The sequence below is a fragment of the Oncorhynchus masou genome, chromosome 20 (assembly GCF_036934945.1).
Source record: "Oncorhynchus masou masou isolate Uvic2021 chromosome 20, UVic_Omas_1.1, whole genome shotgun sequence".
Taxonomy (NCBI): Eukaryota; Metazoa; Chordata; class Actinopteri; order Salmoniformes; family Salmonidae; genus Oncorhynchus; species Oncorhynchus masou.
In genome coordinates this window covers 11,255,983-11,271,476 of record NC_088231.1, presented here as the reverse complement: position 1 = coordinate 11,271,476, position 15,494 = coordinate 11,255,983, and the positions used below count along the sequence as shown (strand labels likewise).

The 15,494-nt window shown below is 45.1% G+C and overlaps 1 protein-coding gene across 2 annotated transcripts in view; it reads left to right on the top strand.

Annotated features, from left to right (window-relative positions):
- Positions 1-15,494, top strand: part of LOC135506975 (teneurin-3-like) — a 425,857-nt gene that overhangs the window by 292,918 nt on the left and 117,445 nt on the right. For both annotated transcript variants that reach the window (XM_064926416.1, XM_064926417.1), the window contains 3 exons: positions 2,967-3,086; positions 13,861-14,075; positions 14,888-15,098. In XM_064926416.1, the coding sequence (XP_064782488.1) occupies positions 2,967-3,086; positions 13,861-14,075; positions 14,888-15,098 (546 nt within the window). The remainder of the gene's footprint in view (positions 1-2,966; positions 3,087-13,860; positions 14,076-14,887; positions 15,099-15,494) is intronic.

The window sequence follows — 15,494 nt, the reverse complement described above, 5'->3', positions numbered from 1 at the left end:
CAAACACACACACACACCCCAACAAAAACAGGTACACACACACACACACCAACAAAAACAGGTACACACACACACACACACCCCAACAAAAACAGGTACACACACACACACCCCAACAAAAACAGGTACACACACACACACACCCGAACAAAAACAGGTACACACACACACACACCCCAACAAAAACAGGTACACACACACACACCCCAACAAAAACAGGTACACACACACACACACACCCCAACAAAAACAGGTACACACACACACACACACCCCAACAAACATACACACAAAAACGCACACACACACACACCCCAACAAAAACAGGTACACACACACACACCCCAACAAAAACAGGTACACACACACACCCCAACAAAAACAGGTACACACACACACACCCCAACAAAAACAGGTACACACACACACACCCCAACAAAAACAGGTACACACACACACACCCCAACAAAAACAGGTACACACACACACCCCAACAAAAACAGGTACACACACACACCCCAACAAAAACAGGTACACCTACACACACACCCCCCAACAAAAACAGGTACACACACACACACCCCAACAAAAACAGGTACACACACACACACCCCAACAAAAACAGGTACACACACACACACCAACAAAAACAGGTACACACACACATGCTTTTCTCCAGCGGAAGAAAAACGGGCAAAATCTCAATGGGCTCTTCTCAAGGTGTAGACGTGCGCACCGTTAACAAATCTCCCATCTCTCCAGAGTTTTGGGAAGAATTCTCCCGCCTGATTTCTCATTCATAGAATTCCGGAATCATCCGGAAAACACTGACATCCCCATATTTCCCCTGTTTTGGATGCATTAGACTGAAAACTTGGTTAGATGGATAGAACAATCCAGAATGATATTACAACTGACATGCAACAGTAGACTTGTATTTCTGGGGGTCGATTTGCATCCATTTTGCACAGATTTTGTACAGATATGTGAACTATCATTAGTGAAGTAATGGCATTCTGTATTACATTTGGAAAGCAAAGTGAATGAACGTGTAGACAGATGCCTAATGGTTGTCTTTCTAATGAAAGTGCTGCTAAATGAGAGCTCCGCCAGCCTCGTGACTTCCTCTCAGCCTGAAAAGGTTGACCTTTTAACAAATAGAAATGCTTTGAAGACTCCATCCACGTCCACACCTGTCTCTCTTTGTCCGTCTGGTTTTCCAATGCTTCCCTTGCTCTCGATCTATCTCTATATGCCTTCTCTCTCCCCCTCTCGCTCTCAGAGGTCCAGAGACTGGTGTTTGATTCAAACTCAAAGGGTTTTGATGCTGTTTTGGCGAACCTAGCTCAGAGATGGATATCTTAACATTGTTTAACAGTTGTCTCGTGGTTGTGTAAAGGTTGTCTGAGGGCCTCCCAGCATGCTCCACTCTGGCAGCACTTGGTGTCGATCCGCCAACTTTTCTCCCATGACCCTCTGGTCCTGCCAACCGCAGGAGGCCCTCCCCAGCACCACACCACTCTAATTTAATGAGAGAGAGCGAGAGAGAGAGAGAGAGAGAGCGAGAGAGAGAGAGAGAGAGAGAGAGAGAGAGAGAGAGCAAGAGAGAAGCCTTGGTTGAAACTGTGGGCGACTCTGGTTGAAAACACTCTGACCTCCGGTCCCAATGCTAGAGGATTCCCTCAGCTTACCCTACACATTCTCCCTCTTCTCTTTACCTCTCTGCTTCCCCTCACTCTCTCTACCTCTCTCTCTCCACCATTTGATCTCTCTGTCCCTTACTCTCCTTCTCTCTCACTTCCATTCCCTCCAGCTATAATGTCTAGATATCCTACAACCAGCTAACACACACACAAATACACACACTTATATAGAACACACATACTCCCCACCACACAGCCAGTATACACCAACATCCCCTACTTTTATAGTGATTTATAGGTGGTTGTGAGTGTATGTTCAGGTAGAAAACCACAGGGGTCTGTGTGCACTACTAAACTCTCCTCATTAGAGCTAGAGTGTGCAGCCAGGCAAGCTTATTACTCACACAGGACACACACACACTGACACGTGTGTGTGTGTGTGTGTGTGTGTGTGTGTGTGTGTGTGTGTGTGTGTGTGTGTGTGTGTGTGTGTGTGTGTGTGTGTGTGTGTGTGTGTGTGTGTGTGTGTGTGTGTGTGTGTGTGCGCGTGTGCACGCGTGCGTGCGTGTGTGTGCGTGTGTGTGTGTGTGCGTGCGTGTGTGTGTTGTTGGTACTAAACAGTCATTCTCACCAGACTTACTACTGGTCCTCCAGTACTCTCTGAGTCACAGTCCTCAGGCCTCCATCATGTCTGGCTCCTACTAAAGCCCTCGGCAGCCATGACAGCTCCAGACGGCGCTGAATCAGTGTTAAAAACTAGAAACTGGCTCATCTCGCATGTCTCCTCACTTTTAGTGTGGCTTCTCGCAGAAGCACTCAGAGAGAGAGCGAAATGAAGAGGAGGGGGGAGAGAGAGGGAAGGAGAGAGAAAGGTGTGGGATTGAATTATATCCAGCCAGAGGGCCGTCTTGATGTTAACGCGCTAAACTGCGTGGCTCCATCTCTCCAGCTCCTTCCCTCCATCTCTCTCTCCTCTCAGGGCCTAGGTTAGCATATTGGATTTTTCAAACAACAATACCTGCTCTTATTTTGACAGATTCATATTTTGACAGATTATCTTTCTACAACTCCCAACTCACCTCCTACACCCACACACAGGTTCAGATATATACACACCCTGAAGGGCCCGGCCAATCCGAGAGCTTGTTAGAACCCAAACCATAATCGATGGAGGGATATTTCTCCTGTTGTCTTTTTATCTGATAGAGTTCGATGAGGCATCCTGTGACTCGCTGCTAGGTAATCTGTCTTTATTGTGTGTGTGAGAGTAACAAGAGTAACTGAGAGTAACAAGTCTTTTCTCTCTCTCTCCCCGTATTGTAGCCATGCATCTGTTTGGTCTGAACTGGCAGATGCAGGAGACAGAGGGCTACACCTTTGAGAACGGACAGGGGAAGTCAGACACCACACCCAACACCATCACCGCACTGTCTGCTGATAACGGTAAGGAGGCTAGAACACACACACACACCGACCAAGTCATTGGGCCCTGTGTGCATAGTGGCCAGAGGCTTTAAGTCCCAGTATTAGAAGAGAGGGCAGTGATCTGACCACATAGTAACACAGTGTTTAACCACACTGACAAGGTTATACTGTACCTCTCACACTTGACATAGTCATTTACAGAAGTTCTTATCCAGAACAACTTACAGGAGCTATTAGGGTTAAGTGCCTTGCTCAAGAGCACAGTGACAGATTTTTCAACAATTCTGCTTGGGGGTTTGAACTAGCAACCTTTTGGCTCTTTACCGATAGGCTACCTGCCACCCTATAGCTCTTTCTTTTTTTTATACCCCATTTTTTTTCTCCCCAATTTTGTGTTATCCAATTGGTAGTTACAGTCTTGTCTCATCGCAGTCTTGTCTCATCGGGAGAGGCGAAGGTCGAGAGCCATGCGTCCTCCGAAACATAATCCAGCCAAGCTGCACTGCTTCTTGACACAATGCCCGCTTAACCTGGAAGCCAGCCGCACCAATGTGCAACACCATACACCTGGCGACCGTGTCAGCGTGCACTGCACCCGGCCCGCCACAGGAGTCGCTAGTGCGGCCAAACCCTCCCCTAACCTGGACGACACTGGGCCAATGGTGCGCCGCTCCATGGGTCTCCTGGTCGCGACCGGCTGCGACAGATCCTGGACTCAAACCCAACTCTAGTGGCACAGTGCCTTAGACCACTGTACCACTCGGGAGGCCCTTACTTTCAGTGCTGTTTTTGTGGCGGCTGTGTAGGTGAGCTTGTGTCTGTATGGAGAAACCCAAGGAGAATGCATAGTCAGTGGGATAAACCCCCTCTCACATCTGCATTAAGCCTGCTCTGATTTATTCACTAAACATTGCACTTAGCTTTCTCCTAGAGAATGAGCCTCCTAAAGTGTGAATGTCCTCAGATTGCTTTGTGTATAGATAGTGTTTTGAAGACTCTACCCACACACACGCACACGCTCACACACACACACCCTGCCATCATTCATCCAGGCCCATTATCCAGAGGCATAGCCCAGCCACCAGCCAAATGGTGCGTGTATGTGTGTGTGTGCGCGTGTGTGAAGACTACCAGCCGGGTCACACTCCCATTGAACACCTCATAATGCAGTCACTCTATCAAACTCTATTTGCCACTGACCTCCAGACACACACTGTATCCTCATCGGACACACACTACAGCTCTAATAACACACACACACTTTTTGTAGCTGTCTTACACAGCAATGTTTCTCTTTATCGATCCCTTTCTCACACCAACACACATACACCTTTGTAACACACACACACTCACACACACCTTTTCCATGTCCACCATCACTCTGAATCCCCTGTGGAGGGGAGAGGGGATGGTAGTACTGCAGGTATTTGAGGTAGTACAGACTCTGTGTTGGTCTCTGTAGGCTGAGGTGAGACAGAGTGGCTTTTTCTGGAAGTGGACTGACCTTACAAAATAAGTCTATGACTGGGCAGCAGAGAGCTGACTAGAGCAGGGTTTCTTAAACTATGGGTCGCGACCCAAATGGGACCTGGGCATGTGAGAGGTGGGGTCACGAGTTTTGAGAATACATCTATAATCACACACTTTTTCTTCTTAATTTGGGTCGAGTGTAGGTTCAAATTAGCATAGTAGAGATTAAATAAATTAATGACACTGGGCCATCGTACTGCAGAGAGCTGAGGAGAGAATGGACTAGCATGAGCCCCAGTACTTCCACCACTGTCTCATCTCCCACTGTGAGACAGGCTTAGAGTGCGTCCCAAATGGCACTCTGTTCCCTATTTAGTGCACTACCTTTGACCTACCTTTAGTCCAAAGTAGTGCACTATATAGGGAGTAGGGTGCCATTTGAGATGCAGCTGATCTGCTTCTTGTGCCGGTGATTTGATGGGTGTCCGTGCGTCCCCGTGTGCTCCTGTTCCTTCCCGTGCTTGTGTCCCCGTACAGGGGAGAGTAAAGTCGTTCTCCTCCCCCTCCTAACCTTCGCTGACACAATTAGGTTGACACTTGTTCAGTTCTGCGAGCAGGCCGTCTCTCTCTTTTATTCTCTTTCTCTCTCCATCATGTCTCTTCCACTCACCATGTCCCTCCAAACATCCCTCTCCTCTTCCCTGTATCCATGTCTTCTTTATTTTTATGTGGTTGTTTGTTTGGTTAGATAAACAGATATCAGACAGTACAAGGTAACAGTGACCGTCACCACCATTCAGACAACATTCAGACAGACAGATCTTTAACTGAGGTGAACTGAGAGTCTAAAAGCCACTGTGGAGGAGGAGGAGGAGGAAGAGGAGTGGTCATGCTAACATGATAGTATTTACATTAACGTGAGGAAGTAATGAACGCTCTCAATCTAATGAGCTCTTCCAGCCCTCATCATAACCGACTAATTAACACAGCCATGCCGCCACTCAGCACATCACTTCTAATCAATACAAAATCCCTCCCTCCTCCTTTCTCTCCTCCTTCAACTAACCTTGGCCTCCTATCTCTCTACCTCTTCCTCTCTCTCTGTGTGAGCCGGAGCCATCAACGGTCTGCAGTGACAGCCTATGGCTTTGTTCACTGATGTGAATGAATGGACTACCACAAATAGACATGTGCACAGACACACACACACACACACACACACACACAGTGTTAGAAAAGTAAAGTGCATCGAAACATACATGCACACATTGATAAATATACGCTGACTCTCCCTTCACACTCGTCTCAGTGAGTGAGTGAGTGTGTGTGTGTGTGTGTGTGTGTGTGTGTGTGTGTGTGTGTGTGTGTGTGTGTGTGTGTCTGTTAGTGATGCGCGGGTCAGCTGTTTTTTGACCCGCATCCACCAGCAATTGCTAATAACCCGTCTGCAACCGCCCGACTATCTGTGATAAATAGGAGGCCTGCACCCGACCCTAACCCGCAAATATACAATATATACTGAACACTTTTGTCCTTTTTGCCTCAGTGGATCGCAGTTAACTTTTTCTGCCCAAATTCCCAATAACATTTGGCTATCGGCGTATATTTGGCACACGTACAGTTAGGCCGTAAAGCTTAGGTTTACGCCCGAATGCCTGATCAAAATCATGAAAGAAAAACCTCAATGTATCATATAGATATGAATTGCACAAGAATTATCCTACATTTATGGAATTTTTTTATGGATCATTTTCTCTTTGTCCACAAAATACACTGCTCCAAAAATAAAGGGAACACTAAAATAACACATCCTAGATCTGAATGAATGAAATATTCTTATTAAATACTTTTTTCTATACATAGTTGAATGTGCTGACAACAAAATCACACAAAAATGATCAATGGAAATCAAATTTATCAACCCATGGAGGTCTGGATTTGGAGTCACACTCAAAATGAAAGTGGAAAACCACACTACAGGCTGGTCCAACTTTGATGCAATGTCCTTAAAACAAGTCAAAATGAGGCTCAGTAGTGTGTGTGGCCTCCACGTGCCTGTATGACCTCCCTACAACGCCTGGGCATGCTCCTGATGAGGTGGCGGATGGTCTCCTGAGGGATCTCCTCCCAGACCTGGACTAAAGCATCCGCCAACTCCTGGACAGTCTGTGGTGCAACGTGGCGTTGGTGGATGGAGCGAGACATGATGTCCCAGATGTGCTCAATTGGATTCAGGTCTGGGGAACGGGCGGGCCAGTCCATAGCATCAATGTCTTCCTCTTGCAGGAACTGCTGACACACTCCGGCCACATGAGGTCTAGCATTGTCTTGCATTAGGAGGAACCCAGGGCCGACCGCACCAGCATATGGTCTCACAAGGGGTCTGAGGATCTTGTCTCGGTACCTAATGGCAGTCAGGCTACCTCTGGCGAGCACATGGAGGGCTGTGCGGCCCCCCAAAGAAATGCCACCCCACACCATGACTGACCCACCGCCAAACCGGTCATGCTGGAGGATGTTGCAGGCAGCAGAACGTTCTCCACGGCGTCTCCAGACTCTGTCACGTCTGTCACATGTGCTCAGTGTGAACCTGCTTTCATCTGTGAAGAGCACAAGACGCCAGTGGCAAATTTACCAGTCTTGTTGTTCTCTGGCAAATGCCAAACGTCCTGCAAGGTGTTGGGCTGTAAGCACAACCCCCACCTGTGGACGTCGGGTCCTCATACCACCCTCATGGAGTCTGTTTCTGACCGTTTGAGCAGACACATTAACATTTGTGGCCTGCTGGAGGCCCTTCTACGGCCTCCTCCACGTCTCCTGATGTACTGGCCTGTCTCCTGGTAACGCCTCCATGCTCTGGACACTACGCTGACAGACACAACAAACCTTCTTGCCACAGCTTGCATTGATGTGCCATCCTGGATGAGCTGCTCTACTTGAGCCACTTGTGTGGGTTGTAGACTCCGTCTCATGCTACCACTAGAGTGAAAGCACCGCCAGCATTCAAAAGTGACCAAAACATCAGCCAGGAAGTATAGGAACTGAGAAGTGGTCTGTGGTCACCACCTGTAGAACCACTCCGTTATTGGGGGTGTCTTGCTAATTGCCTATAATTTCCACCTGTTGTCTATTCCATTTGCACAACAGCATGTGAAATTTATTGTCAATCAGTGTTGCTTCCTAAGTGGACAGTTTGATTTCACAGAAGTGTGATTGACTTGGAGTTACATTGTGTTGTTTAAGTGTTCCCTTTATTTTTTTGAGCAGTGTATTTCATGAACCTAAACACACCCTTCATCCACACAATATTTCATGACCCTAAACCCGTCTGCCCCGCGGACACAGGTGTAGGATCTTAGTTTGATCACCCTGTTGCAGGAGAAAATGAAAACTTTAGCGTGTTTGAGGTTTAAAAAGGTTTAAAAATGTCCACTTTGAAATTTCAGACTTGATTTTCCCTTACAAAAAATATATCAACCCCTAAAAAAATGTCCATTAATTTTAATCCACATAATAATTCACATTTTCTGTTGCTGAAGCATTAATTTCCAGCTGTAACAAACTAGCTCAAATTACATCTGTATAATCGCGGGGACTGCGGGTTATGAGTCAACCCACGCATCTTTTGTGTGTGTGTGTGTGTGTGTGTGTGTGTGTGTGTGTGTGTGTGTGTGTGTGTGTGTGTGTGTGTGTGTGTGTGTGTGTGTGTGTGTGTGTGTGTTTGTGTGTTTGTGTGTGTGTCCAGTACCTATCTTTGGACTGCATGTTGTTGTTCACCTCTGTGATTGACAGGTAACCTAAAAGCTCTCTCTCTATAAGAGAGTCTACCCAGGGGGAGGAAGGGTAGGAGAGCAATCGCCTTCGTTCACTCACTCACTCACTCACTCACCCTCACCGATGATTGGAAGTGTTGGATTGAGGTGCACTGGGCGAGAGGAAAGGGCTTTGTTGACAGGTCCAGGTGGAGTGAAACAGCAAAGTGTAGAAGACAATGTATTAAAGCTAGAAGGCAGTGTATTAAAGCTAGAAGACAGTGTATTAAAGCTAGAAGACAGTGTAGTACAGCTAGAAGACAGTGTATTAAAGCTAGAAGACAGTGTATTAAAGCTAGAAGACAGTGTAGTAAAGCTATAAGACAGTGTATTAAAGCTATAAGCCAGTGTATTAAATCTAGAAGACAGTGTAGTACAGCTAGAAGACAGTGTATTAAATCTAGAAGACAGTGTATTAAAGCTATAAGCCAGTGTATTAAATCTAGAAGACAGTGTATTAAAGCTAGAAGACAGTGTATTACAGCTAGAAGACAGTGTAGTAAATCTAGAAGACAGTGTATTAAAGCTAGAAGACAGTGTAGTAAAGCTATAAGACAGTGTATTAAAGCTAGAAGACAGTGTAGTACAGCTAGAAGACAGTGTAGTAAATCTAGAAGACAGTGTATTAAAGCTAGAAGACAGTGTAGTAAAGCTATAAGACAGTGTATTAAAGCTAGAAGACAGTGTATTAAAGCTAGAAGACAGTGTATTAAAGCTAGAAGACAGTGTATTAAATCTAGAAGACAGTGTAGTACAGCTAGAAGACAGTGTCGTAAATCTAGAAGACAGTGTAGTACAGCTAGAAGACAGTGTCGTAAAGCTAGAAGACAGTGTAGTACAGCTAGAAGACAGTGTCGTAAAGCTAGAAGACTGTAGCTAAAATTTCAGAACTAGAACGAGATACTCGTATTACATTCACACAATCTTATACATTCATGATGCACACACACACACACACATTTATAGAACTGTGAATAATGTATGGTTTGCCTTATCATTTTAGGAATACCTTAGCTGTGTTCCAATACCCATACTAACATACTGTAGACTACATACTTAATGAGTATATACAACATACTATATACTATTAGTTCACTTTAGTACTGTATACTGTAAAGGAACAGTATGCTTTCAGTTGAGCGTACTAGCGATTCGCCTGTCTACCGGAAGTTGATGCTGTTGCTATGCAACCTCTTGCTAGCTAGTTAGCGTAACACATTACTAGTTAGACATTTTACGACTTCGGGTGTGTTCTTAAATTCAATGTGGAGTGCCAGAGTGCACTCGTAAATTCAGAGCGTTGTCAGATTGTCTGTTTGTAAATTCAGAGCGTTGTCAGATTGTCCGTTTGTAAATTCAGAGCGTTTGGCTCTCGGTGCGCGCACTGGACACTTGGGCTGAGGAGTAGGGTTGATTTGAGCGTTCTGACCTTACAACGGCTGTCAAGCACCCAAGCTAACGTTGGATAGCTTGCTAGCTACATCCAGACACAAATGAGACCGCTTTGACCATTTTACTCGCCCTAGCAGAGCTGGTTAGGCAGTTTTCATGTTATCCAGAGCGTTGCTGACTGTTTACACTTTTTTGCCGATGTTAACTGACATCGGGCATATTCAATGGGTGTTGAGCGCTCCTAAATTCGTCATTCTGTACTCTGGTACACTCAGACAATAGCCAGAGCGAATTTACGAAAGCACCCAAATGTCCATTGAGAACGCACACTGACTCTACCATTTAGCTGAGCTAAGAATGATGGGAATAATCAAGTCAATAGGCATTGGGTAGTTAGACAGCCTATAGTTAATATACTGGCAAGTTTGATGTATAAGTAGCCAACTAACGTCAGGTAGCTAGCTAACACACTGGTACATACTGCTGTAATGATATGCTGTGTGGTTCGTAAATACAGCGTAGCTAACAAATTGTCAGCCAACATAGCGTGGAAGGTAACTTATTTGAAAAGTCATTACTTTATTACATTGCTCAACATTTTCTTTACATTTGTCATAATTAGTTAAATCAATGAATTTGTATTCGCTCTCGTCGGACTTCGTGTCCTATGCGTGTATACTTTGTATTGTGGCGAATTTAGTACGACATCCGGGAACTTTCAGCATACTAAGTATATCCATACTATGACCAATAAGCATACTATTTACTCAATCACGTCACAAATAGTGTGGTTAGTATGAGTATTCGAACACAGCTCTTGTCTTCCACCATGGCATCATGTTCAATCTGATCTGTGTATGTGATCTGATCTGATCTGTGTATGTGATCTGATCTGTGTATGTGATCTGATCTGTGTATGTCATCTGATCTGTGTATGTCATCTGATCTGTGTATGTCATCTGATCTGAGTATGTGATCTGATCTGTGTATGTGATCTAATCTGTGTATGTCATCTGATCTGTGTATGTCATCTGATCCGTGTATGTGATCTGATCTGTGTATGTGAACTGATCAGTGTATGTATAGCTGTCAGAGCTGGTGGTGTCTAGCCTGAGCTGAAGCTGCTGCATTATTATTGCACAGTAGTAATGACATAGGGCCAACCACTCACACATACTGTACGCACACATACACACACACACACACACACACACACACACACACACACACACACACACACACACACACACACACACACACACACACACACACACACACACACACACACACACACACACCATTGTCTCTTTCTCCTTGATCATCCTTGTCCTTGTTGATGCACCACATAACCCTGATCAACCACATAATCAAGAGAAAGGCTTTCTCTACTTCTGTGTTGGTCTAGTTCTATCAGTGATGTTCCAACAATTAAGAGCCGTTAATACAGATTACTGTTTGATTACTAGCAGTAATCTGACTCCCGACAACACTCAGTACATTGGCCACACTGTTGAGCCATAGTGCATTATAACAGAGAGAGAGCCAGCTGCTCTAAGAAAGCAGTTTTTTCCCGAAGTGGTTGATTGAATATGCATCTACTGTTGCACACAAGAAAATGTTATGTTGACGGATAGTTTGTTTTTCTAAAGACTTAAGTGAATCATGTTTTTCAAGTGGTTGTCCGTGTGTGTTTGTGGGGCTTAGTGTGATGATAAATAGATCCTCATCTTTTTCTCATGTAGGGTGGACTGGACAGTTCAATACACAGCATGATATTGATTGTATTACTATTCAAACACATCTCATCTTTACGGCTTGAGGGCAGCAGCATCTCATACATACCGTAAAGTTTTACCGTATGAGGTCCTTTTTTTTACCATAGCTCACAAAAGAGAGAGAGAGAGAGAGCGTTAGAGCGAGAGAGCGCAAGAGAGGAAGGGGAAAGATAGCGACAGAGAGAGAGCTAGAGAGAGAGACCAGTGTTTCACTATCAAGCAGCATTTTGTGTCTAATTGCTTCTTCGGACAGTGGAAATGGCCCTTTGTAAGCATGTACTGCATCACACATTCTCTCTCTCTGGCGTTATGAATCTCACAGGTCCCCTGAACCACTCACACATACACCACAGGTCCCCTGAACCACTCACACATACACCACAGGTCCCCTGAACCACTTCTGCAATAATTAATGGATTATTAACAACAGCTGCTGTCCATTAGTAACCGTAGCAGACCAGTCGATTCCCCCGTGACCGCCATGATTCCCTTCGGAGGTAGCCTATAGCTCTCTCTCACAAACAAACACACACACTGTGTTACTGTGTGGATGATAATGTGTCCAACTCATGCTTATGTATCTGTAGGGGTGTTGTGTGTATGGTGATGGGTTATGTCGAGATGAGTTGTATTTCCCAAAATAATAGTCCTCTCGGATCCTTATGGGATAAGATATAATATTACTGGTAAAGTGTGTGACCGTGAGTCGGGGTTCGTTAATGTGGTGGTGACAAAGACTGAAATGGGGTGTCTGGACTATAGAAATAAAATAACTAGAACATTTACCATTGACTTATTTTTCTGTGGTTGTAACATTAGCAGGTGTTTTGCACTAGTGTGTTACAGTAGCTACATTACAACGACCATAACGCAGTACAATCAGACCTTAGACCAGGCTACTGTTCTGCCTACTGCCTCATTACAATGACCATAATACATTACAAACAGACCTTAGACCAGGCTACTGTTCTGCATTACTCTAGTGCCTCATTACAACATTACTGTTGCAGTCTAGTGCCTCATTACAACATTACTGTAGCAGCCTAGTTCCTCATTACAACATTACTGTTGCAGTCTAGTGCCTCATTACAACATTACTGTAGCAGCCTAGTGCCTCATTACTACATTACTGTTGCAGTCTCGTGCCTCATTACAACATTACTCTAGCAGCCTAGTGCCTCATTACAACATTACTGTAGCAGCCTAGTGCCTCATTACAACATTACTGTTGCAGTCTAGTGCCTCATTACAACATTACTGTAACAGCCTAGTGCCTCATTACAACATTACTGTAACAGCCTAGTGCCTCATTACAACATTACTGTTGCAGCCTAGTGCCTCATTACAACATTACTCTAGCAGCCTAGTGCCTCATTACAACATTACTGTAACAGCCTAGTGCCTCATTACAACATTACTGTTGCAGCCTAGTTCCTCATTACAACATTACTCTAGCAGCCTAGTGCCTCATTACAACATTACTGTAACAGCCTAGTGCCTCATTACAACATTACTCTAGCAGCCTAGTGCCTCATTACAACATTACTGTAACAGCCTAGTGCCTCATTACAACATTACTGTTGCAGTCTAGTGCAGCATTACAACATTACTGTAACAGCCTAGTGCCTCATTACAACATTACTGTAACAGCCTAGTGCCTCATTACAACATTACTGTTGCAGTCTAGTGCAGCATTACAACATTACTGTTGCAGCCTAGTGCCTCATTACAACATTACTGTAACAGCCTAGTGCCGCATTAGAACATTACTGTAGCAGCCTAGTGCCTCATTACAACATTATTACTGTAACAGCCTAGTGCCTCATTACAACATTACTCAGCCTAGTGCCTCATTACAACATTACTGTATTACTGTAGCAGTCTAGTGCAGCATTACAACATTACTGTTGCAGCCTAGTGCCTCATTACAACATTACTGTAACAGCCTAGTGCCGCATTACAACATTACTGTAACAGCCTAGTGCCTCATTACAACATTACTCTAGCAGCCTAGTGCCTCATTACAACATTACTGTAACAGCCTAGTGCCTCATTACAACATTACTGTAGCAGCCTCAGGAAACAGTTATTATGCATGGTTGTTATGAGGATTAGCATCTTAATCTGATGGCTGAATGCAGGCTTCCGCTAACAATCTAAACAGCTCTATTCAAATGCATAGTGATGATGCCTTCCTCCATTCACTTTCATCATTACAAGTGCATACTACTTCATCATGTTGTCCTAAACTGGAACCATATTTCTGTCATTCAGCATGCTAATTTAATCTCTCTTTTCTCCCCTCTCCCTTTCTCTTCTTCCCCCCTCTCTCCCTCTATCTAGGTAAACTAGGGGTGTTCCTCCAGGAGAACAACACCATAGACACGGGGGAGGTGGACGTGGGGCGCAGGGCCGTTCAGGAAGTCCCACCAGGGATCTTCTGGCGCTCCCAGCTCTACATTGACCAGCCCCAGTTCCTCAAGTTCAACATCTCAGTGCAGAGGGATGCGTTGGTGGGGGTCTACGGCAGGAAGGGCCTGCCCCCCTCGCATACACAGGTAGGAAGGGATCCAATGTCCCTCCCCTCCAATGAGCTTTGAGAGGGAGGCAACACATTGAGGAATCAAGCATGGGAGGCATCAAGGATTTGAAGGCTAGTTAAGTTTTCAAACAGGGCCAATGTATCATCTTTAACAATGGCAGACATATTCCTCAAGGGCACCGCAGAGACACTCCATGCAGCCTCTAAATGAAGCACACACACACACACGCATACACGTACAGACTCACACACACACACTCCAAATGAAGCGGCTAAAGCCTAATAGAGGTAATTGGCAACAAAGTTCTTCACAACGCTGCGCGTCGATACCCCAGAGTGGAGCGAGAGCGTTAGCAGGCGCTGTGGCATTATTTGCTCTGTGTGGTAATCAATATGTTTCTTTAACACGTTGGAGAAGACATAATGAGGGGATATTGACGGACATGTTGGATGAAGGCTGAGGAACAGACAGGGAATTAAGTAGTGGTAATTTTTCAGGTTTGGTCTCTGTGGATGATGTGTGTGTCCGTGTCAGGAATGAATATTTTTCTCTTTTTGGGGAGAAAAGCATTCTTTCCACGAAGGACTCATTAGCAGAGATGGGGAAAATGTTAATAGAATCAATGTTTATGGCCACTGTGAGATATAAAACATTTATGGCCAGAAATTAAAGGAAAAATGTTCCAAGTCATCCGAGGCCAAACATTAGTTCAAGCGTTAGTGTTGAAGGACTAGAAACAGATGAGTCTCATATTGTGTGTGTGTGTGTGTGTGTGTGTGTGTGTGTGTGTGTGTGTGTGTGTGTGTGTGTGTGTGTGTGTTGTCCAGTATGACTTTGTGGAGCTGCTGGATGGTAGTCGCTTGATCACCAAGGAGAAGCGCGGGCTGATGGAGGTGGAGGGCGTGTCAAGGCGGGCGCGCTCGGTGAGCGTGCACGAAGCGGGCTTCATCCAGTACCTGGACTCTGGCATCTGGCACATGGCCTTCTACAACGACGGGAAGAACTCAGAACAGGTCTCCTACAACACCATCGTCATAGGTCAGTGTGTGTGTCTCCAGCGTGCGTCAGCTCTGCGTAATGTGTGGCCTCTCAGTAAGTGGCTGGAGAGTTGAGGCCCTACATCAAAGCACAGCACACGCTCCTTAGTGTCCTGTTCTCTCTCCCTCATTCTCTCTATCTATTTCTCCCTGTCTCTCTTCCTCCCTCTTTCTCTCTCTCTATCTATCTCTCCCTCTCTCTCTCTCTCTCCCTCTTTCTTTCTCTCTCTCTATCTATTTCTCTCTGTCTCTATCTCTCCCTCATTCTCTATCTATTTATCCCTGTCACTCTCTCTCTCTCATTATCTATCTCTCTCATTATCTCTTCCTCTCTCTATCTCTCTCACTCTCTCTCTCCCTCTTTCTTTCTCTCTTTCTTTCTCTCTCTCTCACTCTT